Raw genomic sequence first — 26,919 nt, forward strand, 5'->3', positions numbered from 1 at the left:
TCACGAGGTGGATGTTAGGGGTGGCACCTAACCGCCTACCTTCTGGCACAAGTCCCCTCAGAATTTCCCAAAGCTTGTGGAGTTTATTACATCCATGCTGACTTAGGGTTTCTTACCAACGCAGCAGAGAAAATAACATTTTCTATGTGTAAATAGACACGGGCTGGCTGCAAATCCTATTAAATATTGACTCTTTTAGGGCCGAAATTAACTTCCAATTGTGCACCGAGTCTTACGATGAGATGTACTTGTAGGGCAGCTGTAGAGAATAAAAGGAAGCCTGTGGCAGCTAACTGGGTGTTCAAAGCCACTACAAGTTCACGCTTAAGAGCAAAACTAATAAGAGATACCGTGTTTTCTCTGAAGGCTCTCACGACACAAAGCCTTTCGTTTAACCTTCTTAGGGCGTTTTGCTCCCGCACGGGGTCGCGATGACAGGGACTGCCTCTTTTACTCTCGCCGGGTGCTAACGGCCCGGCCCAGCCCGGCAGCGCCGCCCCCGAGCCGAGCGGGAGATTTGAAGGGAAGCGGCGGCGGCAGCGGAGCGCTCGCGGCCATGGTGGAGGGCCCGTGCCTCGCCCTGTTCGCAGAACGGCTGCGGGCCCGCGTGCGCCGCGGCCAGGCCGTGCGCGGGGCGCGGGGCGGCGCTGCGCCAGCCGGGGCCAGCAGCGCGGTGAGGGCTGGGGCTGAGTTTGGGTTTGGGAGGCCTCTGGGGGGCCGCGATCAAGCTTAGGGGCGGGGTGTGCAGAAGTTGTACGGCTGCGTGTGTGGTGTTAAGGGACTTAGTTGCATGTCAATAACCTTTTTTTTTTTTTTTTTTTTTTTTTTTTTGTTAGCATCGTTTTAATTAGACCAGCTATTCAAATAAACAAAGGCTGTGGCATCTGCTCTCAGTACAGGCTGTGTAATTTCTCAACTAGTTTTTATCTTTCTAGCTGGCAGCATAAACTAATGCAACAGTATAAAACTCTGCTGGGGCTTTGTGAGACCTTCTGGTAGCAAGCTCATATAAATGAGCAGGTCTAGCTAATGGGCTGTGACAATCCTGGGTCTGGTATTGATTATGGAGGCGACGAGGTGTTTGGGTTTTTATTTATTTATTTTCTCAGCTGAATGAAATTGTATCACTCAAGTCCTAAGTAAGTGTACTAGATATCTTCAGACAAAAAGTTGGGGACTGCCCCTCCAACACCCTTTGTGATGTAAGAAAATTTATTAAGGATTAAGGCTGAATAAAACAATACTTAAATGAACATAAGAAAAATGTGGCTCAAGATACATCTGTTTAAGATATGCCATCAACAGATTGGGCCTGATGGCTTTGTATCCCTCAGGAATAAGCTTTTTAAAATTAGGGAGTTACTCTTACAATTTCATAGGAAAATTTAATGCCCTTCATTTTGCATAACTTAGTACAGCAGAAGTCAGCTCAGGGTTGACTTTATTCATCAGCAAATGACCATCATAAAGCTCTTGTGCATTTCAAATCTCAAAAGCAGCTGTTAACCATAGCCTAAGCTTACGCCATTGCTGAGGACTGTAGTATTTAAGAGCATCCACACAGATTTAAACAAACCTGAGTGCCTTAAATCCAAAACACTTTGTTGCATATGGACTTCCTTTAATACTTTTATTGGAAGGAATGATCAGTTTATGCAAGAAGGAAATTTTTGCTTTGTTATTTTGATAATAGGTGAAGTAAATGATGTTGGTGTAATGCAATATATATATATTTCTACTTGATAGATTAATAACTGCAAAACCCTCTGAATGTACATAATTTCAGGGTAATAAGAAAGTGGGGAATTATTTTGAAAGTAGCTTTGAAATTTCACTAATCAGCTCAAGCATTGCTGATTTGCTGGAGTTGCTTTCACATATGTTTATGCTGCAATTAAGCATTGTTAATGAAGCTTTGGTACTTGCATTTGGTCCCTTGCAGTTAGGGCTTCAATGACCACGGGTATATTGTTTGCAAGTTTCATCAGTGTCTGAAAAGGACCTTTCAGAGTCCTCGAACTGCTATTCAGAGGGACACATTGAGAAAAATGGGCTGGCAGAAACTTGTGAAGTTCAGCATTTGCAGGACTTGCAAATTCCTCTACCTGGAACAGAATGATGCCATGCAATAGCAGGGGCATGAGTGCTGCTCAGGTGGAAAGTGGCTCAGTGAGGTTACTACTGTGCCCTTCTGGGGAAGAGGGCCAGCTACCTGCTGGGCTGTGTTAACAGTGTAGCCAGACAGCTGAGGATGGTGATTCTGTACCTCTGCTCAGCACCTCTGAAGTTGCATCTGGATTACTGTGTCCAGTTGTCAACTCCCAGTACGAAAAAAAATGGTAATGTACTAGAGATAGGCCTAGCAGGCTGAAATGTGATGCGTTAAGAGAGGCTGATGGAACTGGGTCTTTATTGCTCTCTTTGGCTGTTTATAAAGGAAGGTGTGGAGACAGCTAGGCCATTGTCAGAAGTGGATGATAGGATGAGAGGCAACCGATACAGGCTACAACAGGAGAAATCCTGATTAGATGTTAGGAAAACTTTTCCACCATAACAGTAGCCAAGCCCTGGAACAAGAGCCCAGAGAGAGGAGAAACACCACCCCCAGAGATGCTCAGAAGTTGACTGAATGAGGCCCAGGACTGCCTGATCTAAGTTAGTCCTGCTTTAGGCAGGTGATTTGGACCAGATAACCTGTAGAGGTCTCTTATTATAATTGTAATGAAGCTTCATGTGCTATGCAAGAAAAGATCATTGCTTCAATTACACAATTATTATCATCTCTTCTAGTAGTGTCCTGCTTGCTGTTCAACATCATCTGAGATTAGACCTTCAGCTGTTAGGAAGAGAGAAGCATCTCTGTGAAGGTTATTCTGTAATATGCAATGTGAAATGCTGAAAGCATATAATTAGCATGGCTAGAAATTCTGGCAAGAGGTATTTGGAGAAGGGTGGAGCCTTGCAAATGGCAGAAAGTTGACACTCCGACAACTGTTTAATGTTCAAACTATAGCCATTAGTTTATATCAGCTGGGAACTGTTTTTGAATTCATGACTTGAAGGAAAAGGGATCACAGAATCACAGAATTTCTAGGTTGGAAGAGACCTCAAGATCATCGAGTCCAACCTCTGACCTAACGTTAACAGTCCCCACTAAACCATATCCCTAAGCTCTACATCTAAACGTCTTTTGAAGACCTCCAGGGATGGTGACTCCACCACTTCCCTGGGCAGCCTGTTCCAATGTCTAACAATCCTTTCGGTAAAGAAGTTCTTCCTAACATCCAGCCTAAAACTTCCCTGGTGCAACTTAAGCCCATTCCCCCTCGTCCTGTCACCAGGCACGTGGGAGAATAGACCAACCCCCACCTCGCTACAGCCTCCTTTAAGGTATCTGTAAAGAGCAATAAGGTCACCCCTGAGCCTCCTTTTCTCCAGGCTGAACAAGCCCAGCTCCCTCAGCCGCTCCTCATAGGACTTGTTCTCCAGAAATATAAGGATAAGATACGTTGATTTAAAAAAAAAAAAAAAAAAAAAAAAAAAAGTTGATGTTGTCTAAATTGGAAAATTAGTTCATACATCTACTTGTTGAATGCATACTGATGCCGGTATCAAAGTATTATAAATTCTGTTTTAATCTTTATGCATATGTATTCATTTTCAGACTGCCACGAGTGGGGAGAGAACCTCTGTTTATAATTTCCTTACTGGACATGTTTACAGAGGTGTGGAAACATTGGGAAAGGAACTTTTTATGTATTTTGATCAGAAAGCTTTGAGGTAAGAGGAAAGAAAAATGTTTTCTATGTGTTTGAACTGTGTGTTTTCAGGTTTTTTGTTGTTGATCGTGCTATTGTCAGTTCCATATATTTGGAAGTTAGTCTTATGGAGAAACTTCTCTGCAGCCTCTGTTTAAGAGCTTGAAACACTAGATAGTCACTTAAATTGTTTCAGATAATTTACTGCTTTATTCTTAGTCTAAGATTCCGTGTGGAGGTACCTGAAAAGGACAGTTGTTCCTTGAAATGCTTTGTTTCTTTCAGTCAGGAAACATAATTCTATTTTTTCTAAATCTTTAAATAAGAAAACGGTCTTTTCTTCATTCAGTGTAGTCATTGTCAGCTAGTGACTGATCTTGAAAAAAAGTGCCAAGTCATGATTTTTCTTCATTTAAAACTGATAAATAGTTTCAACCTTAAATCACCTTAGAATTCTGCAATGTTTTGCCAGTGGCACTGCTGTTACAGGGGAGAGATAGAACTGAAAATGCTTGGCTGGTGGTACAACAGTTTACAATGGCTGCACACTGGATAAAAGCAGTGACATTAGAAGTTATCAGGGATGACGCGTAGACAGATCTTTAGTGGCAGGGGGCTGCTGTTTATCAGGTGTAGTGCTGTATGCCTATTTCTTTTAGTGTTAGAGGAATGCATCTTAGGAACTTGCATGTATGTAAGTGAAGTAAACACATGGCTTTAATAGTAATTAATACTAAAAGCTTTAACAACTAATGCTAAGAAAGTGCAATGAAAGAAAAAAAGTGATAAAAGTTGTACACCATAAAACAAAGCCAGAAGCCCCAAATATGATATGTGATCCTGTGAAAAGTCTCCAGGAACAAAAGAGAAGTCTACAAACCATGAAAGTATCCCAAACTCTATAGCTGCTTATATAGGAGTCTTGAATCTCTTAATAAAACTGTTGGCATAGTAGTTACTGCTGTATATCAAAAGACTCTTCACTTAAAGTTAATTCTTAAGGATATTACGTATAGGTCCTGATGATTTAAGAAACTGCTGTTGTTGTATACATGAATTCTTACTGCAATTTTAAGATGTTTATATTTTCTAGTTTTTAATTAAAACAGTGTTGGGGGGACATGGGAATTAGAATGTAATAAGAGGGGAAATATAGGGATTTACCAAAGATGCCTGAAAGTTCAGTGCAAAAGGTTGGGATATCTCCTGGGAATTGACCTGGGCATCACCTAGCTGAATCTTAATGCAGAGAAACAAAACATCCCCAATATTCTTGTTTGAGAGATATGTACCAGTGGTCTTTTCCTGGTCAATTTCCAATCATATAATTTAGAAAAGATGTTTAATAAAATATCTAAAATGCCTCAAACTTTCTGTTAAAAAAAAGATACAGTGCTTATGACTGTATTGTATGTATTACAAATTAATTGCATAAGCAAAGGAGTGAATTACCAAAAATAATGTTTTTTTTTTTTATTGTACAAACTGAATTACAGTATAAGGGGGGGGGGGGGGGAAAGGCTATTACTCTAAGAAATGTAAGCAAGCATTTTGCATAAGTTATCTTCAAAGAAAAAGAATATGTGGCTAAGTTCTAGTATGGAAAATATGATCTTTTAGCCCTCAAAGCTATTAAATAATTACTAAGCTTCCTTGTCAGTACAGTAATATACCATACTTTGTGAAAAAACAGAATCATAAAATGGTTTGGGTTGGAAGGGACCTTAAACATCATCTAATTCCAGCCCCCCTTCCATGAGGAGGGGCATATTCTTCAATTCTCTTTTGATAATAAATTTAAGTTTCACCAATTCATCATTTAAATTAACTCTAGAATTGCATTAAGAAATCTTTTTAGTTGCATTGATTATTTGATAGGAAATGTTGTGAAAGTTATGTACAGGAAAGGTGTCTTCTACATGGGAGACAGAAGTTACCTGTTATCTGGTAGTTAAGATGTTTGTTCTGATCTTTTAAAAGTGTATGTTGTGCATCTGAAACCAAGTTGTTGAGGGGAGTAAGAGGAAGGCTTCAGAAACTCTATCTAAGATTGTCAGGATTGCTCTTGGAGAGGAAGTAAGGAATAGGTCTTCAGAGGATATATTCTTTATTAAAGTAAACTCAAATATAGGACACTATTGTCATGGGGGTTACCACTACACAGATTCTGTGTCTGTACCGTTTCTCAACATAATAAAACCAGTTTTTCTCATCTGCTGAGATTTCCTGTGAAAATGTGGTAGTGATGCTGAAATGTTTGTCAGACAAACCTATGTAGCATATCTTGTGAAAGATGGGGCCATGAAAGGTAATTAACTCATATTGTGGGTTTTCTCAAGTGGGGAATGGCTGCCTGGTGGAAGAAGGTAACTTGGTCATGGAATTGTTTAATACAGTTTGACTACTGCTTGCCTGACTTGCAGATGAGGCTGCTTCTGAGTTATTGCCACGTTAATGGGTAGCAAATAGCCAATGAGGGAAGTCCAGGATGCTTGCAATCCACAGTGGGCAACTATTTAGGAGTACAAATAATAATGAGGAGAAATTAGTATTTCTACTTTTTGATTCCTGTTTAAACAAGGTAATCAAAGTCTCTGAAGAAAGTCATGTCAAGTTTTTAGGAAAAAATAGATTTTTTTTTTCAACTTTGACTTGCAAGTCACTTAAAAAAAAAAAATCAAAGATGAAAAAAAATATCTGTGATACTAGTGAGTTGTGCTGGAGAGGCCTGCATGGATTGCAGGGTTTGCTAAGGAAATGAAAGTTATGTGAGAAAGTTTGTACTGGGCTTAGTTTCTGTAGTGTGCTATTAACATTTATTTGGAGTCAGAAATGATTTGGAAAAGCTTCTGAAAATTAATAATGTATCTATATTTTTGTATAACTGAAAACAGATGAAAATGTTCTTAGGAAAGAGATCATAATTATTGACCACAAATGCCTTAAAGAAAAGACATCCACCATCTTGACTGGGAATTACATGTTGGCACATAGAATGTGATAATGTGAATTGTCAGTGTTCTTCTTACATTTCCTTGTAATATATTGACTCTGTTGCTATTTAACTCTTTTTAGGGGAAAAATAGTTTAAGCCTTATGATATTGTGTAACACTAATTCTAAAAAACTTACCCTTTTACTTTAAAACAACAAAAAATCATATTTTTTTTTTGCTATTAGCTGTCATTTAATAATAGATCCTAAGTTTAATTAATGTTTTTTTCCTATTAGTCATTCTTTTGCCCGATTTCAACATATCAAAGATAATGAAACAGAGTAAAATCTTGTAAATTTCTTAATGTAAATGTGTAGCAATGATCATAAATTATTTTTTCTATTAGTGAACTGGCAGGTCACTATAGTAGCTAACAGTACTGACTTCTTAACATTTTTTTTAAACAAAATTTGGTTAATAGAACCACCAGCTACTAAAGTGAATGCTGTTTTTTAAAAGGAACTTTCTGTAAATGTTAGTGCATTCCCATTTGGTAGCAGGATGCAAGAGTTTGGTTTAATCTTTTTTTGACTAGTTAATCTTGTGTAGTACTGTTCATGGCACTTTAGAACAGGAAGTGGCTAACAAACAAAACCAGCTGAAATATTTTTATTAACGGAACTGATTTCCAAGAAGAGAGCTCTAGACACAGGTTTTTGAAAACTAAAGGAAATTAATGAATAAATACTATGAGGATGTTACATAAAGAATTGGCTTTAGTCTATGCTTACTGAAATATTTCCTTAACCTGACGGCAAGTACTTAAAATGCCCATCCTTCCTGATGTGTGACATGGAGACATTAAAAGGACATATGCTTTGACGTTCAGCTTGTTTTGTCATACGAGTAGATTCATCTGTTAAATCTTTTTTGCAGCTACAAAATATTGCACCTTTTATGATATACAGTATTTAATCTAAGAAGTAGAGACAGGATGTGAATGTACCAGGCAAATTTGTAATAAACAAAATTTATGGGACTACAGTCAAACTTGTCCTTTGCTCAAGTATACTAGTTCCCAGTAGAATATATTATAAAATGTAAGACTTCTTAAAACATTAGTGATCTGTAAAAGAAATCCTTGAAAGTGTCTGTTCCACTCCTTTGCCATATGTGTGTGTTTCAGTTTTTCTTTTATTAATTTTTAATTGACCTGATGTCATTGCCTTGGTTGTAGGTTAAAAAAATAAAAATAAAAAAATCAGAAAACAGCATATGGCAGATGTTAATTACATTGTTTATGGCATTATTGGAAGTAGCTGTGATATAATGTAGTGTTGGCAGAGAAAGGACTGAAATCTTTGCTTTCACACCGGATGACTTCTGCCTGATTTAGCAGTATATTGTCTGAAGCAGTCTCATTTCTTTCAGTCTCCCTGAGGACTTAAGAACCTGTGTAAAGCTAGCATGTTGGGTGGAATAAAATGCTAAGTGCAATACACCAGAAAAGTGTGTTAACAATCACTTTTGAGTTTTGCATAATGAATTTTGAAGACCACTTGAAAACTGCTATGTTTTGGAGTGTTTCTAATTTAGGGATGGGACAGTCCTTCTCTGGAGACTAACACTATGCAAACAAGTAATTTGTTGCTATTTTACTCTACCAGAATTTATGTACGTGCTTACTGACTTTGTTAGGTCAGAATAGTTCATAGATTAAATAAATAAATAGACTAGTTTAATGCTTGGAAACATTTTTAAGATTAAATACACATAAGAACTCTCTTTCTTTCCAAGGATTCACTTTGGTATAAATGGTTTCATGCGCATTAATCCCGATGGAAGCAAAGACAGAAATGGTGCGTTACCAGTTTTGGAGATTCAGCTTACTGAAGATACTATTTGTTTTTTTGGGGTGACAACAGAATATAGGTAAAGTGAAAGCTAACTAATTTAAAACAAACAAACAAACAAAAAACCTGCACGGCTTGGTTTAAATGTATAACATTTTTTTAAGAATGTAGTAGAAAAATCACACAATGTTAAGTGTTTGGATGAATAGATACACAGAAATAAATTTAAACTTCCTAAACACAACATGTTTATTTTTATGGAAATCTAAATTTGTTGGTTTTGTATTAGAGTTTACATACAGTTAAAGTAGTTCAATACTGTGGCCTTATTAGGTAGTGTTGAGACTGGGAATTAAACTTGGATTTAATTCAGTCCTCTTATCTGAATGCGGAACCCTATCACTTTAATTGTCGTGTTGAAACTACCAAACCCATGTAACTATACAGTTTATTATAGTTGATGTCCAAACACATGATTCCAATGTTGGAAGTAGTTTTAAAGCAAGGACCTTACAACTAGTTTCTGAGCTAATATGAAGAAAATAGGAATGATTTTTTGTATATAGCTTGCAAGTTCTGTGCATGTATCATTAAGCTGCTTTGTGAGGGAGGGGTTAATACCATTTCTGTGCCTCTTCCTGTGACTGGTATTTTCACATTTTGTGTTACCTGTGTATACTATTCTATTATACTTTCATATGTTGTTTTAAAAACTGTGCGGATATATTAACATACAACTGAAATAAATAAATAAATAAATAAATATATATATATATATATATATATGAAAGTTTATTTTTCTCTTCCAGAAATGCAGCAGAGAGTGAGCAGAAAGTGAGAATGATGGAAAGCTTGGATGTCTGCTCTCCAAAGTTTAGCTTCTTAAGAGCAGAAAGTGAGATTAAGCAGCAGAAAACCCGCAGGTTGTGTGATGTGTTACTGGATCAAACAGTATTACCTGGAGTGGGAAATATCATAAAAAATGAAGCACTATTTGACAGTGGTCTTCATCCAGCTGTTAAAGTAGGTGGACTGTACCAAGATTGTTCTTAATGACACCCAAATATTAGAAATGTAAATACACATTTATATACTGTTTTGTCATCTTCTTATCTTCCTTTGTTTTCTCACCTATCATTTCTTAAGTTATTTCAAGGCACTGAAATTCCAGTTTAATCATTATAATTTGTCATGGCTTTCCTTGGAACCTGTTGCAAGTTGCTCCTGTCTCCTAAGTTGGACATACTGGTTGAGGCCATGCCTTCAGTCTTACAGCTTGAAACTTCTTTTCTAGGGAGTTCATTTACCTTTCAAATCCTGACCTTGTCTGGCATCATGTTGTGCTGCCTTTCAATTGATAGCCCATAAATAAAGTGAAGAATGCTCAGGTTTACTTAGTTACTACCCAAATAGTATGTAGTACAGTTGTTTGTCTCCTCCACTTACTTTTCTGCTAGCTGGCATAGTGTGCTTTTCTGCCATTGTTTACCATACTTTTTTGGTAAAAATCCTCAAACATGCATGTTGAAAACAAGTCTGATGTTAGCAAAACAGACTGAGATTATATAGAATATAAAGCAAAGCAGGTGAAAATAGCGAGAGATTTAGTTATATGTAATATTTCTGGAAGTTCTTCATAGGATCAGTCTGGATTTTATTCTTTCCTAGAGCTGTATGATGACATCCATGGATATGATGACTGTCCATTTGAAGTGAGTGGATATTCATCTAGGTCTGAGGACGCTCAGGTGCATTCTCAGCTGTTTATAAGTCCTGATATTTAAGTATTCCTATAAAAATGAGTCTTGGGTCTTGATTTCTCTGTGGGATGTTACTCAAAAATTGCATAGATTCTACATTTTATTCATCTGAATTAAAATTTTATGTCAATAGGAGCTGCAGCTTACTTGTGTATCCAATAGTCAAAGTAAGAATAACAGGATGGGGATCTCACTTTTGTTGTTGAATGTATTAATTAAAACAAGTAATGAACCATGGAACTGTCCTCCTTAACCTTATTGATGCTTGGTTTCTTTGGAATATGAATGCAAGTTCTACTGAAACTATGGAGGCATCTGTTAATTAAGTTTCTCTGGCATATCTTGTTTCCAACCCATTTTTAATAACATCTGGAAGGTTATCTAGTCCAGTGTCCTTCTTAAAGCATGACCAACTTTAGAGGTAAATCAGATTGCTTAGGGTCTTATCCAGAAGTTTAAAAATAAAAATAAAAATGCATCAGGTGACATTTCAAAGCCCCTCTGGACAAACTGTTTCAGTGCTTAATTCATCCCGAGATACTAATCAAAGTGCATTAGTGTGTATCTGCAATTTGAGATGGCACAGGAAATTAAAATATGACTTAAAATTGGAGTTCATAGCAGAAATATGGTTGATACATCTCTAACTGTGATGCCTCTGTCTCCAGCATTCTTCCTGAAGATCTCTCACAAGGAAGAGTTTCTAATGATAGGTAGATTTTATAAAATCCACAGGGAAATTAAAAGGTAATTAAGAGTGTTTAACTCCATATGATTCCTGTGATCAGGAACTATTAGGTCAACCACTGAATTTTTAGTCAATGTTTTGCATGGTTGAGGCAAAGTACATTGTTTGCTATTCACAGAATGAGTTTATGTAGTGTAGAACATGACTAATATTTTACTGATTTTTCTTAAATATATATAAGCAAATTATATATATATATATAATGTGAAGTCAAATAACTCATCATAACAGGATGCAATGCAATTCCACATCAACTGAAGGTATTTGGAATGCCTGTTGTTATACATCTTTCTACTGTTGTTGCTTAACAATATTGTGAAAATCATGCCTTATTTACAGGTTTGCCAACTGACAGATGAGCAGATACATCATTTGGTGAAAATGACACGTGACTTTACTCTGCTTTTTTATAAGGTATGGACACACATTCCTGAGAAACCTCCAAAACTTGACTCCAGCATATGTCAACTGTATTTGATCATCTAGTGGAAACTGTAAAAAGATGCAACAAGACAAGTGTTTCAGTGAATAGGAGTCTTGCTTTAAGTGTTCTTTATTAATTGCAGATTGTCAAATGATGAAAGGTGGAGTCTCTAGATTGTAAAAATACGCAGAATGTTGGCCCAGTTGCAGCAAGAAGACATAAGCGTTGCCAGAGGGCCAGTTCAGCACAGTTTTGCTTTACATGGGCTGTAACGTTACTCGGAGCGTGTCAGAACTGATGTAGGTTAAGCATGTGCTTATAAGGTAAGATAAGGTCGCTCTTCAAACTGGGAGCTAGAGGTCACCCCAGGAAAGTATGAAGATAATTCAGTTCGTGCAGCTTCTTTTATGAAACTTGAAAGTATATCTATTTGAGTAAATAGGTTGTGAATTCTAACTTTTTTTCCTCTAACTGAAGCAACCATTTTGGCTGCTGAAGTGAAATAAACTCAAGGTTTTCCCTACTGCCATAACTCTTCAACAGGATTTTATTTCTTCCTGTATAAGCCCTATAATTTCTGATTGCTCTTTATCTTTCCAAAAGAGAATGAGAGAAGTGGACCTAATTCTTGCATGTTTTTTTGTTTTTTTTTTTTTTAAACTGCATGCAGAGAAATGAACAGCAACTGTGCAATGATTGTTTCTCATATTTTTCATGAAGAGCAAGGAGCTAGTGTTGACAGAAACTTGTTTTTTGGTAGGCTAAGAGGAAAGCACTTAACATCTTAACATTTAATACAGTCTTTCAATTATAGAGGTTAAAAATGTACTTTGTTTAATAGTCTACCTAAATCTCTGCTTTCCCCCAACACACTGAAGAGTAGTGTTTAGTCTGTTGCCTAGGGAAATCTTTTCATTTTCTGTTCTTGACTGGTAAAGAGATAAGCAAACAGGTTGGCATCTACTTATAATACTAAAAGACTTGAATGTGTCACAGGATTTTAGACTGACAATAAACAAACAATTTGAACTTTTTGTAGCTCAGGTTACCTATCTTACACTTTCATAACCTGTATCTACCAACTATTTACCAGTCAAGTGCTTTTAAAGGATGAGATAATCCCCCAAAGCCTCTTAAACGTAAAAGCATAATGAAAATAAAATCAAGGTTTTCCCTACTGCCATAACTTCAACAGGATTTTATTTCTTCCTGTATAAGCCCTATAATTTCTGATTGCTCTTTATCTTTCCAAAAGAGATAATAATGAAAATATGGTAATAAGAGTAGTAGTGCTTGATCATTGTTTGTATAATGTTCTTATACTGTAATTGTTGTAGTAATCATACCATGTTATTTTATGTAGTGTTAACACCTTACAGATACAAAGATCTTGCAATCTTGTTCTTATAATAAGCTGTTGCTTATGTCTATTTTTCAAATAACAAATGGAATGAAACTACTAATAAGAAACTAATGTAAATGTTAAGGAGAAATCTACAAAAAAGCAAACTGCTTGTGAATATTCATGCCATACATCCATAATTCCTTCTGATTGAATTACTGGATTATATAGTCAAAAGCAGAAGCGGTTCTTGTTCACTGAGGCTGATCAATATGGGCACAGCAGAAGCAAATACGCTGTGCTCAGACACTTGTATTTTGGGGAGACTCCAAGAGTCTTTGTCTTACGGAGATAGAGATACTGATCCCTGCCAAAGGTGGGCTGGTATTATCAGTCCAGCTGTGGTGGTGTTTTAGCTGCATTTGAGGAACTGAAATTGTGGTACAGAAACTCATGTGGCTCTGCAGAGCTGGCTGCATCTCTGCTGGGCTGCTGTTTTTTTCTGTTTTTTTGTTTTTCTGCCAGTTTTAGCAGGAGTATGTCTATGCTGACTCCACATGAATTGTCTCCTAAAATGTGGCTGCTTGTCAGCCCTCTGGGAGCTCATTCGGGTCACTCTACCCTTTGGGCATGTACTGTACTGTACTTTATTATGACTTTCTGCCAGGTCCAGAGGCGCTTGACATAGTGCCAAGCAGCTTTTCACAAGCAGCTTTGGTCACCAGTGTGACTAGCGCCAAGATGAAGCTGAGCGTTTTTACTGGGCTCAAGCTGATTCCTACAGAATCTCTGGAATACTTCTGCATTGCACTTGCATAGTTCTTCAGGTCAATATGCCTTCCCAAAATCTAGATTGTAGTAGTATGAGGACTGAGTTGGCTCTGTGGTAGGGATATTTTTGTTTCTTTTGTTTTTGTTTTTCTGTGCTACGTTGATTGGAGCTCATGAGCTCTCCAAAAACACTCCTGCAGGTGCCTGGTCGAAAAAAACTGGTGCTGAATCAGATTTAGCTGATCCATCTGAATTCAAGGGAACCCTAGCACATAACTGCCTATGTCATGCTACTGTATTTTTTTTACTTTTTTTTTTCTGTCTATTATTCCAACATGTCAAAAATTCCAGATCCTGTTATGCCAAATTTAATGGCAATTATTTCCATAAAAGAAGATGAGATACAGGCAATCACTGTTATGAGCTTGCCTTCAATATCTTTGTTTAGTCATTGAGCTATCAGTTTACATAGGTGTTTTTTATTATTTTTTTTTTAGTTTCAGATGAACTGTAGAAAGGCTGACATAAATGTTGGGACTGTAACTTGGGTTTTAAATGTTACATTTTCAGTGCCGCAAAACTGGATCTCCACTCTACAAACACTACAAAGTATACAGGTGCCGAAGTTGCGGTCAGTGCAATGGGAAAATCACTGTGTGCCGTTTAGGAGAGAACAACAGGATGACTTACTTCTGCTCTCGATGTCAAAGGGCTGATCCCCAGCTTGTCAATGTTAGGTACGAGGTAACTTTACAATGCTTAAACGTTGATGCACTTGAAGTGCTGATATGGTAACAATGAATAGCAAATAAAATGGATGCATGCGAACCAATGTGCATTTCATATCTAAATTCACTTGTATTTATGAAAGAAAAATGTTTTGGCCACTGTTATTTTTAAATGGTTAAAAGCCTTGTTTAGAATACTTCTTTCAAAAGTCCCTTCTCTTATGAACTAGCTGGTGCTCTAATCAAATATGGGAATCATAAAAACAACTCAGAGTACTCAGAATTACTCATTGCTTCTGGAGAGATTGCCCCCTGTTGTTGCTGTTATAATAGGCTTGGATATTTACACATAAAAGGGTTGAAGGTTGAATGGCTTAAGGAAAGTAGGAATTTTTGTCTCCTTTCCTTTCCATAGGAAGGCCTCTTCAGTCCAGGAATTTCTAGACAACTGTGCATAAATGCAGGTTTTTTTCTGGCTGTAGAGTTACACTGAGGAAAACTAAAAAAGTAAATTCAGAGTGCAGCAAATACCGTAGCGCTTAGGACTTTTATTCCTCCTTATCAGTTTTGGAAAGCCTTTACTACAGGTGTGCCACAGAGACTTTCAGTGCCACATAAATTGTGCTAGCAGCAGCCTTCTTTCTTTTATTTTAGAAAAGCACAAAATGTATTTGATGTCACAGAGGGGCAAAAGGTAAAAGTTTCAAAAGCACCTTGACTGCAGACTCTTCCACACCTAAGTTGTTCTTGAAAATTTTCATCTGAGGCCTCAGAATCTTGCCTTTTAAGTTTGAACTCTGTCAATCTGATAAGAGGCACTACTTCAGTTTAAAAACTTTGTCTTCATTAGAGTGTGTGTGTTGTGTGTGTATACATATATTTAGATAAGATTTACAGAACACATAAAACTCTCTTTCTCTGCCACCCCTATGCTGTCTTCTTTCAAGATTCAGATGGTTTATGGGATTTTGCTTAGAGCTTAAAAATCATCTCTCAGTACAGATCAAACATTCAAAATTCCAGCTTGGAAGATAAATATTTCACATGCTGATAACCCCAATCTGCTTTCTTTTCTGAAAGTTTCAATGAGAAATCTTTTGCAGAATGGTAGAAAGGTGGCAATGTTCCATTGAGTCAGATAAATAGAAAATGATGCAGGGGAAAAAATATATTTTTGTCTCCATATTAGAACAAATAGGGCGGTTCAGAAAACAAACAAACAAACAAACAAACAATGGTGTACTTCAATTATAGATGTGGTAATAGTAGCTGTAAAATGAAAGATTGTTTCTATTCTGTTCTCATACACTGAGAACAGAATCACTGTTCTACTGCTCTGTTTTCTATTATGCAGTAACTATTACCACATAAAAGTACGTTTAGCTCTCAGGTGGCTTATCTGCCATTCCAAGCTTTTCACCTTTGAAGGCTAAAAGGAGGCCCTGAGATCAAACTGACTTGCTACAGTTCATAAACAGTAGAATTTAACTCAGTTGTTCCTGGGTCAAGTCCAATAGCTTTATGATTTTGCTCAACTGAGAAAATGAAGAAAGCACTTCATATAAGCTACTTCATCAAATTCAAATGTACCTTGAATTTTTTAAAATACACTATTTTCCTATATTTCATCAACCCCAAAAAGGAGAAATGAGAATTATACTGAAAAAAAGACATACTGAATATATTCAGTCTGGTAATACATTTTTGATAGCTGAGTAGTAGAAATGATTTAATTATGTAAAAATATCCATTTTTAATACTTCCAGTTCATCTGTTTTGTTATCTAGCCCCCCAGTATTTTGCTGAATGGTATTGTAATGTCTATTCTAACTCTTGACAGCACAGTATCTCTGGTATGTCAACAGTTCTTATTAGCCTCCATATCTTTCCTGTTGTGGAAGATCTGTGGTAGATAACAAATATCAATACTGTTGAGAAAAAAAATACTGTAGAAATCTGGCCTGTTAAGGAGAGTGATAATTACAAAATAAATGGTAAGTCTAAGGAATGTCACAATTCACATAAATGTTACTGAACCGATCAGTTCATGTTACATTTAACATGCTAACAACATTTGAATAGTATGACAAAATTAGTCCTTGGTAGCATGCAGTGACTGTGAAAGAGGAACTATGACTCTAAATAAATGTACCAACAGAGGGGAGCAGTAATTTACAGGAAAATAACTACAGATCAGGCTTATAGAAGTATTTGCTGTACAACTTTGGCTCATCAATTACAGCAAGGATGTTTGTGAACTCTGATGAGAAGAAAAGAGCACAAAAAAGAAAGAAAAATTCTTAAATCTGAACAGGTTCCTAAGTGTTTAAAAAAGTAAATCACAAAATGGTGTCACAAAAGAAAGACTTTTTAACTTCAAGGTTTTCAATTTTGTTGACTGTTAACAATAACAAAGTGCCCTAACGGGTACCATTTAAGCAAGAGCCAAAATGTTTGATAGATAGTGTGGCTGTCTGTAGTTCAGCTTCTGAACAGTTTTTCATTCAGTAATGTATTTGTTAGTAAGCATTCTGTACAAGGGATAATGGGAGTATACTGAAACAGTTGTCCTTTTTTGCCAAATTCTTGCTGCCTTACTTGAAAATGATAAGGAATTTGAGAGAGGCTGGACATTGTGCTGTAGAGTGTATCAGTTCATTACTAAATTTCTGTCCATATCAGATGGAATATTTTTATTTGTATTACTTCTGCAGTATTGGGAAAGATTTGCCCTTTAGGTAAAGAAAAAATTCAAACACTTATCATGACATGCTGTCCAAGCTATGATAGGCAGGTATAACACTGTACTACTTGTTCTCTAGCCCCATGATTTCCTGCACATAGTGGTGTAAGGTAATTTGTAGAGGAAACGTCACAAAGGACTAACATCATTCTTCTGTTTCACAGCAAACTGCCAGCTAGAAATAGCCTAATTGGCTGGGCATATGGCAGGGGGTCATGTTCTAATGAACACATAGCTCAGAAATGTGAAGAAGAGTGGACGTGTATGTGCTGTACCCTAATAAACAAGCCTTCTGCTGAAGTTTGTGATGCCTGTTTGACTTCAAGGCCTGAAGGTATTGAAAGGTTGTCTGGACCCTGTACTGGGGAGTGGGGAGAAGGGAGGGTTGTGGGTTTGGTGCAGATTTTAGAACTACAGAACTGTAGAAGTGCCTTGATGTGAATTGTATTTATGTAACTTTAGCTAACTTAAAGTCTGATTTGGGGGAAATCTTACACAGACAATTACAGAAACTGTCATGTCTTCAACCCTGAAAGCGTCTTGCCTTCCAGCTTTGTATGCAGGTGGTGATTCTATAGACAAGTCTCCAGGGTAATCCTTTGTTATTGCTGGGGCAAGGACTGAGACAAAATACCATGCTTTAAACTCTTATTAAAATCATTAGAAGTTGGCAGTAGATGTCTGACAGAGAAATCATCAGGGGGCAGAAAAGTAATTATCATTCTTCCATGTGAACAAAAACAGTAGGGGACTATATATTTTGGTACGCTTTCCAAAGGAATGTTTGGTTTCTTAGGGGCTAGTATTTTTCCTCTGAGTACAGAGTAAGGATGATTGTGGAGTTAACAGCATTTGTTGTTTGTACCCTGGAGCTTTAGTGCTACTCTCTAGACCTTTAGGTGGGCAGAAACAGCTGTGAATGAGACCTAGAAAGGGACATGAAGAGGGAATGAGTAACAAGCCAACTTCTGTCCAGATTTTTGTATAGGAATTTAGATACTAGGAAGGGATAAGAGGGGTAATGGACAGACTTTCCACCCATTTTCTCTCTGAAGAGGAGATCTGTATTCTTTCACTTCTTTAACTATACGCTATTATTGCAAGTAGGTCTGAATTTTGAAGATCTGTTGGATTTAGTGGAATACAGTTACAAAAATTCTCTTTTTTTTTTTTTTAAAGTAACATTTTTTCATTGTAGGAGTGGTATTTGAGACTTTTTAACATAGTTTTTCTTATCTTTCTTTTCAGACATTGAGATTTTTCTACCTTTGATTTTTTGGCTTTTATGTTGTTTCTAAAATTAACTGTTGTTTTTAGAAATGTCTCAATTTGAGGATAGAATTTGTGGTATGTAAAGTTTGCTGTTGACTGTACAGCCAAAAGAATTCATTCTGTTGACAAAGATAACTATTTACCATTGCCACTCAGTTTCTTTGCTCCTTTGCTAAGTACAAGGCCAAACACCATTCTTAAACAGTCTGAGTGCACTGAAACCAGTCTGTTTCATTGTGTGCAGCAGTGGCAAAATAAAATATGTCTGGACACAGGTAGCATTCACAGTAAATTCTAAGAATTATTACTTTGTTTCTGAGTGAGAATGCCTTTGGTACTAGAGAGTGTGCCACTGTGTATACCTTACCTACCCATTTTTCTTCTGGTTAATTCCCTCTTGTTTGTGTGGGTGAAGGGAAGATGTACAGAGATGCTCCCTGGAGATGGTAGAAAAAGAAAGTAGTCTATTCTTGAATACTGTGGCTTCACAGCTACTTAAAAAAGATTGCACACAGAACTCCGTGTTTTTCTTTTCACCTTTTTTGAGGAAAGATTACAGTAATATATTAACCCTAGTTTGTTTGATGATTGCCCATGGTGCAGGCTTCTGTTTCAATGAAGAAACTTACTGTTCAGGTCAGGAAACAAATGCAAAATATATGTCTGAACTTCTTGCTTCTGAAGCCTCTTATAATGAGGGATCAAGAAGTTTGGATCCACATTGTGTTTGGAAAGGATAGAAACTGTGAAAGCAGTAGAAAACCAAGCAAATTCCTTTTATGTCAATGGTAAAACAACACTTAAAAAGGGATGATGTATTGATGTTAGAGCTACCATACCCTGCAATCTCTCACTGGAATTATAAGGATTTATTTTGAAAAATCTAAATATTTTAATTGCAGTGTCTGTGCTAAATTCCACTTTGTATAGGTAATTGTCTCATAGCTTTCATGTACAGATTACTCTTCATTTCTGATCCTATTCAGACAATAGTAATGTTAGCTTGAAGCATATATTGTACGTGGCTCCAAAAGTACATGAGCTTTTGTATTGAAAGAAATTTGGTTCTACAGCTAATCTATGACAGGTTTTTGAGATCTTTCAATATGGCATAGTAAATTTACTCTTTCATTCTCCATATGAGTTATAAGTACAGGAAATAAATACAATTTATTATTCTACACAGATGGCTTATAACTAATAACTTGTTTTTCTCTAGTCCCAAAGACACAGAATGCTGGAGATTCTGCAGCCTTTAACACAAAGCTCATGAAGTACCCCTGTAATGAATTTGGAAAACCAAGCACAGAAATAAAGATTAATAGGAGAGCTGCATTTGGAACTACAACTCTTGTCTTAACAGATCTTGGTAACAAAGTAGTTTTGAAAAATGATAACCAAATATCTGATGGATGCTCTGAGTATGCTGCTCCAGAAAGCAATTGTGATCAGACCCACAATAACATCTATCATTCAGGAAGAAACATGGACAAGCACAGCTCAACAAATGTAACTGCTGTGGCTTCACCTTCCTATCAGGAACCATTCTCTCTCAAACCCATAAAGAAAAAGCAGAAAACTCATCATGTACCTTCTGTTCACCAATACGATGTAACAAGCGGGTAGGTATTCTAAAATGTGAACAAGTCTTTTTATAATCCCTTAAACTATCTTTATCCCTGAAGATGAATGGAATGTTGTGTTGTAAGGTTCATAACTGTGGTCTTTGGATTTCTGACAGAGGTAACTTGCTCATGAGTAACTAAAACTACTATGATTTCAAAAGCACTGAAAGACCTAGGCTGTTGCTGGAGAAGTCCTGGTTTTGGCATCTGGCCAGCACACAGTTCATAGTTCAGATATTCCCATGGAACAAAATAGTTTAGCTCTAATAGGTAAACCAGTACAGTTCTACCAAAGGAGTTGTCCAGTCACTGCTTGCCTTAGCACTGTAGTTGCTGTTTGCTTGGAGAGGTCTTGAAGTCCTTGTGAAAGATGACACATATAAACTGATGACCCTTACTAAAGTACTTATTAGACAGGTGATTATCATTTCTGTCTTAATTGTTAACTTGTTTCCCCTGTCTAAAGACAAGTATCTTTTTGCTTTCATTATTTGCAAAAATAATTATACTTATGATATTTGTTAATTGCAACCTAAAATGAAATGGGTTTATGACTACTAAAATGTGTAAGCTATCTAAAAGTTAGGTTAGAGTCACTGAACAATTTGCTATCTCATTTGAAATGTGTGAATTCTCATACCAAAAGGAAAGTAACTGAATCACAGAATCACAGAATTTCCTAGGTTGGAAGAGACCTCAAGGTCATCGAGTCCAACCTCCAACCTAACGCTAACAGCCCTCCACTAAACCATATCCCTAAGCTCTACATCTAAACGTCTTTTGAAGACTTCCAGGGATGGTGACTCCACCACTTCCCTGGGCAGCCTGTTCCAGTGCCTCACAACCCTTTCAGTGAAGAAGTTCTTCCTAACATCTAACCTAAAACTCCCCTGGCTCAACTTAAACCCATTCCCCCTCGTCCTGTCACCAGGCACGTGGGAGAACAGGCCAACCCCCACCTCGCTACAGCCTCCCTTGAGGTACCTAAAAAGAGCGATAAGGTCACCCCTGAGCCTCCTCTTCTCCAGGCTGAACAAGCCCAGCTCCCTCAGCCGCTCCTCGTAGGACTTGTTCTCCAGGCCCCTCACCAGCTTCGTCGCCCTTCTCTGCACCCGCTCAAGCACCTCGATGTCCTTCTTGTAGCGAGGGGCCCAAAACTGAACACAGTACTCGAGGTGCGGCCTCACCAGAGCTGAGTACAGGGGGACGATCACCTTCCTAGCCCTGCTGGTCACGCTGTTCCTAATACAAGCCAGGATGCCATTGGCCTTCTTGGCCACCTGAGCACACTGCTGGCTCATATTCAGCCGACTATCCACCATCACTCCCAGGTCCTTCTCTGCCTGGCAGCTTTCCAACCATTCCTCTCCCAGTCTGTAGCTCTGCTTGGGGTTATTGCGCCCCAGGTGCAGGACCCGGCACTTGGCCTTGTTGAACTTCATGCAGTTGACCTCAGCCCATCGGTGCAGCCTATCCAGATCCTCCTGCAGAGCTTTCCTACCCTCAAGCAGATCGACACACGCACCTAACTTGGTGTCATCTGCGAACTTACTGAGGGTGCACTCGATGCCCTCATCCAGATCATCGATGAAGATATTAAAGAGGACTGGCCCCAGCACCGAGCCCTGGGGGACGCCACTAGTGACTGGCCTCCAACTGGACTTGGCTCCATTCACCACGACTCTTTGGGCCCGGCTATCCAGCCAGTTTCTAACCCAACGAAGCGTGCGCCAGTCCAAGCCAAGAGCAGCCAGTTTCTTGAGGAGAATGCTGTGGGAAATAATGTCAAAAGCCTTGCTGAAGTCAAGGTAGACCACATCCACAGCCTTTCCCTCATCCACCCAGCGCGTCACTCTGTCATAGAAGGAGATCAGGTTCGTCAGGCATGACCTGCCTTTCATAAAGCCATGCTGACTGGGCCTGATCGCCTGCTTCCCCTTCAAGTGCTGCATGATGACTCTCAGGAGGATCTGCTCCATGAGCTTTCCTGGCACTGAGGTCAAACTGACAGGCCTGTAGTTTCCCGGGTCTGCCCTCCGGCCCTTCTTGTAGATGGGCGTCACGTTTGCTAGCCGCCAGTCGATTGGGACCTCCCCCGATAGCCAGGACTGTTGATAAATGATGGACAGTGGCTTGGCCAGCTCCTCTGCCAGTTCCCTCAGTACCCTTGGGTGGATCCCATCCGGCCCCATCGACTTGTGCACATCTAAGTGCCGTAGCAGGTCACCAACCAGTTCTTCATGGATAATGAGGGCCACATCCTGCTCCCCATCCCCTTCCACCAGCTCAGGGTACTGGGTATCCAGAGAACATCCGGTATTGCCGCTAAAGACTGAAGCAAAGAAGGCATTGAGCACCTCCGCCTTTTCCTCATCTCTTGTAACTAAGTTTCCCCCCGCATCCAGTAAAGGATGGAGATTCTCCTTGGTCCTCCTTTTTGTGTTGATGTATTTATAGAAACATTTTTTGTTATCTTTAACGGCAGTAGCCAGATTGAGCTCCAGATGAGCTTTGGCCTTCCTAATTTTGTCCCTGCACAGCCTCGCTACTTCTTTAAAGTCCTCCTTAGTGGCCTGCCCACTTTTCCAAAGCTTATAAACCCTCTTTTTCCTCCTAAGATCAAGCCACAATTCTCTGTTGAGCCAGGCCGGTCTTCTTCCCCGCCAGCTCGTCTTTGGGCACGTGGGTACAGACCGTTCCTGCGCCATGAAGACTTCCCTCTTGAAGATCACCCAGCCTTCCTGGACCCCTCTGCCCTTCAGAACCGCCTCCCAAGGGACTCCACCAACCAGTGTCCTGAGCAGTTCAAAGTCAGCCCTCCGAAAGTCCAATACAGCGGTTTTACTGGTCCCCTTCCTGGCCTCGCCAAGAATAGTGAACTCCACCATTGCGTGGTCACTCTGCCCGAGACAGCTCCCGACGATCACGTCCTCCACCAGTCCTTCTCTGTTTGTGAAGAGAAGGTCTAGCGGGGCACCTCCCCTGGTAGGCTCACTAACCAGCTGCGTCAGGAAGCTATCTTCCACGCTCTCCAGAAACCTCCTAGACTGCTTTCTCAGGGCTGTGTTGTGCTTCCAGGATATGTCAGGGAAGTTGAAGTCCCCCACGAGTACAAGAGCTGATGATTTTGCAACCTCTGTCAGCTGCCTGTAGAATTCCTCATCCGTCTCCTCATCCTGGTTCGGCGGTCTATAGCAGACCCCGACCAGGACACTAGCCTTGTTGTCCCTGCCGATCCTAACCCAAAGGGACTCGACCTTGTCATTCCCAACCTCGAGTTCTACAACCTCGAAAGACTCTCTAATATAGAGAGCCACACCACCACCCCTTCTATGCTGCCTGTCCCTTCTATAGAGCTTATAGCCAGGCATTGCAGCACTCCAGTCATGAGACTGGTCCCACCACGTCTCCGTGATGGCAACCAAGTCGTAGCCTGCCTGCCGCACAATGGCTTCCAGTTCCTCCTGTTTGTTACCCATGCTGCGTGCATTGGTGTAGATGCACTTCAGCTGGGCCATTGCCTTATCCTCCGGCCTTGCCCTTGTTCCCCCTGGCACAGCCCCAACAATCCTAGCCTCAGCCCCATCCCCCTTCCTACCTAGTTTAAAGCCCTCTCAATGAGCCCTGCCAGTTCCTGGCCCAGGATCCTTTTTCCCCTAAAAGATAGGGACCCGTCTGCGGCCATCAGGCCAGGTGCTGAGTAAGGTGCTGAGTAAAGTAAATGATATATTCTAACTAAAGCAATTTGTCAGCTAGAAATTTTCAACGTTTTTCCATGATACAAGCTTCTGTTCAAGGTAGCTGGATGAACCTCCCATCTCTGTTTTGTTTTAATGTTCCTTCCCATCCTATATATATAATTACTTCAATGCTTCACCCATCCCAACTTTTTACCTATGCAGCCCTACTCAGGCACAGTCTCACATTTCTCTTCACTAGGGAACCCATTAGGATTGTCAAGGAAAACTTGGGCAGACATACCCAACTGTAATGGGAGTAAAAGGTAGATGTCACTTAAGGTTGTAAATAATGTAGGGTGAATGTGAAAGATATTCATGGTATGCTACAAAATAATTGGTCATGTTTCTGAACAGGTTATGAAAAAATTATTTCTTGCATTGTTGAGGCACCAGTTTTGAAACAGAATCTCACTAGTTAGCAAAGTTAGGGTGTATGGATACATGTTCTCCTTGCTGACTCAGTAGAGGACTAGAGAGGACGTAGGTGGGATAAATGAGAATGAGAGGGAGTGCAAAGAAGAAGTTAGACATCATCAATCACAATAACATGTGATAAATAATTATTACCAGTCACCAACTTAGACATTAAAAAAAAACAAAACACTTTATACTGGATTTTTTTTTTCAGGGGTGGGGATCCACGTTTTAATGAGGTGTTAGACAAAAACTTTGATGTCCACAGGACTGTAGTCTTCCAGACATAAAAGCAAACATACAATTTCTAAGCTGAAGCTTAACAAGAATGAAAAGAACTAATTAGTTGTTTGTTTTCCCTGTGGTTTCATCACTGCTTTTCTGCTCCATAAATATATTAGAAAGACACATTTATGAAGTATAATATTTTTCATGTTACTATTTTTAAATAAAGCCTCACGTATTGCATTCAGATAATCTCTATCTCAATTATGATGAAGAAAGAAACATGATCCCATTCAGAGAACAGTATTCCACCCCCTCAGCTGGATTACTTCCTGTCAGAATTTGATTTGGAGCATTGCAGTAACTTTTTAGTAAAGAGGATAGGAAAATTCTGCTTTATTCACAATTTATATTGTAATCTGTCATTACAGCAAATCTCAAGTTAATATAACAGATGATAATCGTATAAAGATGGGTCATCCTTGCTGCAGTAAACACAGCCGCCTCTGCAGCCTCAGAGTTGTGAGAAAGGATGGAGAAAACAAGGGCAGGCAGTTTTACACTTGTCCTCTACCCATGGAAACTCGGTGTGACTATTTTCAAGTAAGTGTAAGACTTCAGGACCTGTATTCTAATAAGTAAGACTGCTCACTTTTTTGCTTAAATCAAATACTTGTTCATGCAGCCATCTCAACCTAATAATCTGTACTTGTGAACAGATATGATCCATTAAAAGCTTGAGGTCATTGTAAATAGTTCTGCACACTGAATTGAAATTAAGAGCATAATCATAGTTGCAAACTTTTTATTTCAGTTACTCCTCTTACAGCTGAGCATGTACCTGCTTGTGCAGATGTTCTTAATCTGCTTCAGTGTGATGTAAGACAGATGCATTGTAGAAATGTTGGTACTTGTAAAACTCATTTATTTCAGCATCTTGCTTGAAGTTGGACTAATGCAAACTCTAAATCTGGACAACAGTCATGTCTCTGTCTAGCCAAAATCTTGAAAACCTCCACAGATGCACATACTATAGTCTGGACAACTGCTTCCACCATTGCACAGTCATAGCTTCAAGTGGTGGCTACAGCTCCTTGCTGTGAACGTATGTGACTGGTTGCTAGAATCATAGAATGGTGTTGGTTGGAAGGGACCTTAAAGATTATCCAGTTCCAACCACCCTGCGATGGGCAGGGACACCTCCCACCTGACCAGGTTGCTGAAAGCCCCATCCAACTTGGCCTTGAACACTTCCAGGGATGGGGCATCCACAGCTTCTCCGGGCAACTTTGTCCAGTGTCTCACTACTCTTATAGTAAATAAATTCCTCCTTAGAACTAAATTAAGCCTACCCTCTTTTAATTTAGAGCCATTCCCCCTTGTCCTATCACTAGAGTCCCTCTCTAGCTTTCCTGTAGGCTCCCTTTTGGTACCGGAAGGTCTATAGGTATAAGATCTCCCCTGAGCCATCTCTTTTCCAGGCTGAACAACCCCAACTTGCTCAGCCTGTCTTCATAGGAGAGGTGCTCCAGCTCCTTGATCATCTTTGTGGCCCTCTTCTGGATTCATTCTAATATTGCCATGTCCTTGTGCTGGGGGCCCCAGAGCTAAATGTAGTACTCCACATGGGGTCTCACAAGAGACCTACCAACATGTAGATAACAGATGAATTCAAGGCAGTAATGACTATCATGCCTTAATTTGAAGAAAACTCTGCATTAACATCAAGTAAACTTAGAAAGTTTGTTACAATATTTAACAGCAGTTAAAAATGCATGCAGTTACACTTAATGTTGAGAAAAACAAACAAAAAAAAAAAACTAAAATCACTGATCACAGAAGAGATAAGTACCAGGAGTTTCTGCTAAGGCCTCTCCTGTAGATCTATCTCAATTGCTAATTTTAAAATACGGAACTCACAGCCATGTCATATACTATAACTCTGTCTAAAAACTGTCTTTTTGCAGTGGGCAGACTTGCATTTTCCCTTTTGTAACCATGGCAAGCGATGTGTTATGAAGACAGTGCTGAAGATTGGTCCCAATAATGGAAAGAACTTTTTTGTTTGCCCTTTTGAGAAGGAGAAACAGTGCAGCTTTTTCCAGTGGGCAGAAAATGAGTCAGCGATGCAGGTTATTCCTGGATGTTGATGTTTTGGTTATCAGTTCCTCAGGATGTCTTAAGTATGTATAGTTTTCCTAATCATTTCTGTTTTGTTGTTAGTTTTGTTTGGTTTTCCCTAGTCGTGGGTTAATTTTTAAAAACAGCTCCTGTAACAGTAAAAAACAAACAAACAAAAAAAACCTACAGATTGGGAAAGAGCAATTTTAAACAGTTATTTTTAAAATTTAAATGAAATTAAACACTGCTTGTATGTTACATATTATTCTGAAATAAATATCTTTCAATATACTGTGACATACTGTGTTATATTTCCAGTCAAATCATTGAACTTTTCTCTGTTTTCATATAATTTTCATATAAGCGTCACTGCACTGTCAGTACTGCAAACTTTCAACCGTATGTGATATATGGAATGGATAACAATGTAAATTCATATTTGAAATGGTGTATTTAAAAGT

General features: G+C 38.8%; 1 protein-coding gene across 1 annotated transcript; it reads left to right on the plus strand.

The window, feature by feature from the left end:
* Positions 1-556: 556 nt before the first annotated feature.
* Positions 557-26,919, plus strand: NEIL3 (nei like DNA glycosylase 3; the record flags this gene model as incomplete). The annotated part of the gene is made up of 10 exons (XM_084516594.1): positions 557-673; positions 3,665-3,780; positions 8,490-8,624; positions 9,355-9,568; positions 11,393-11,467; positions 14,161-14,327; positions 17,226-17,395; positions 19,553-19,955; positions 24,769-24,940; positions 26,305-26,919. 10 exons carry the CDS (start codon positions 557-559, stop codon positions 26,485-26,487), a joined length of 1,752 nt encoding a protein of 583 aa, XP_084372720.1. The 3' UTR covers positions 26,488-26,919.

This window comes from Aythya ferina (genome assembly GCF_964211825.1).
Source record: "Aythya ferina genome assembly, chromosome: 4".
Classification (NCBI taxonomy): Eukaryota; Metazoa; Chordata; class Aves; order Anseriformes; family Anatidae; genus Aythya; species Aythya ferina.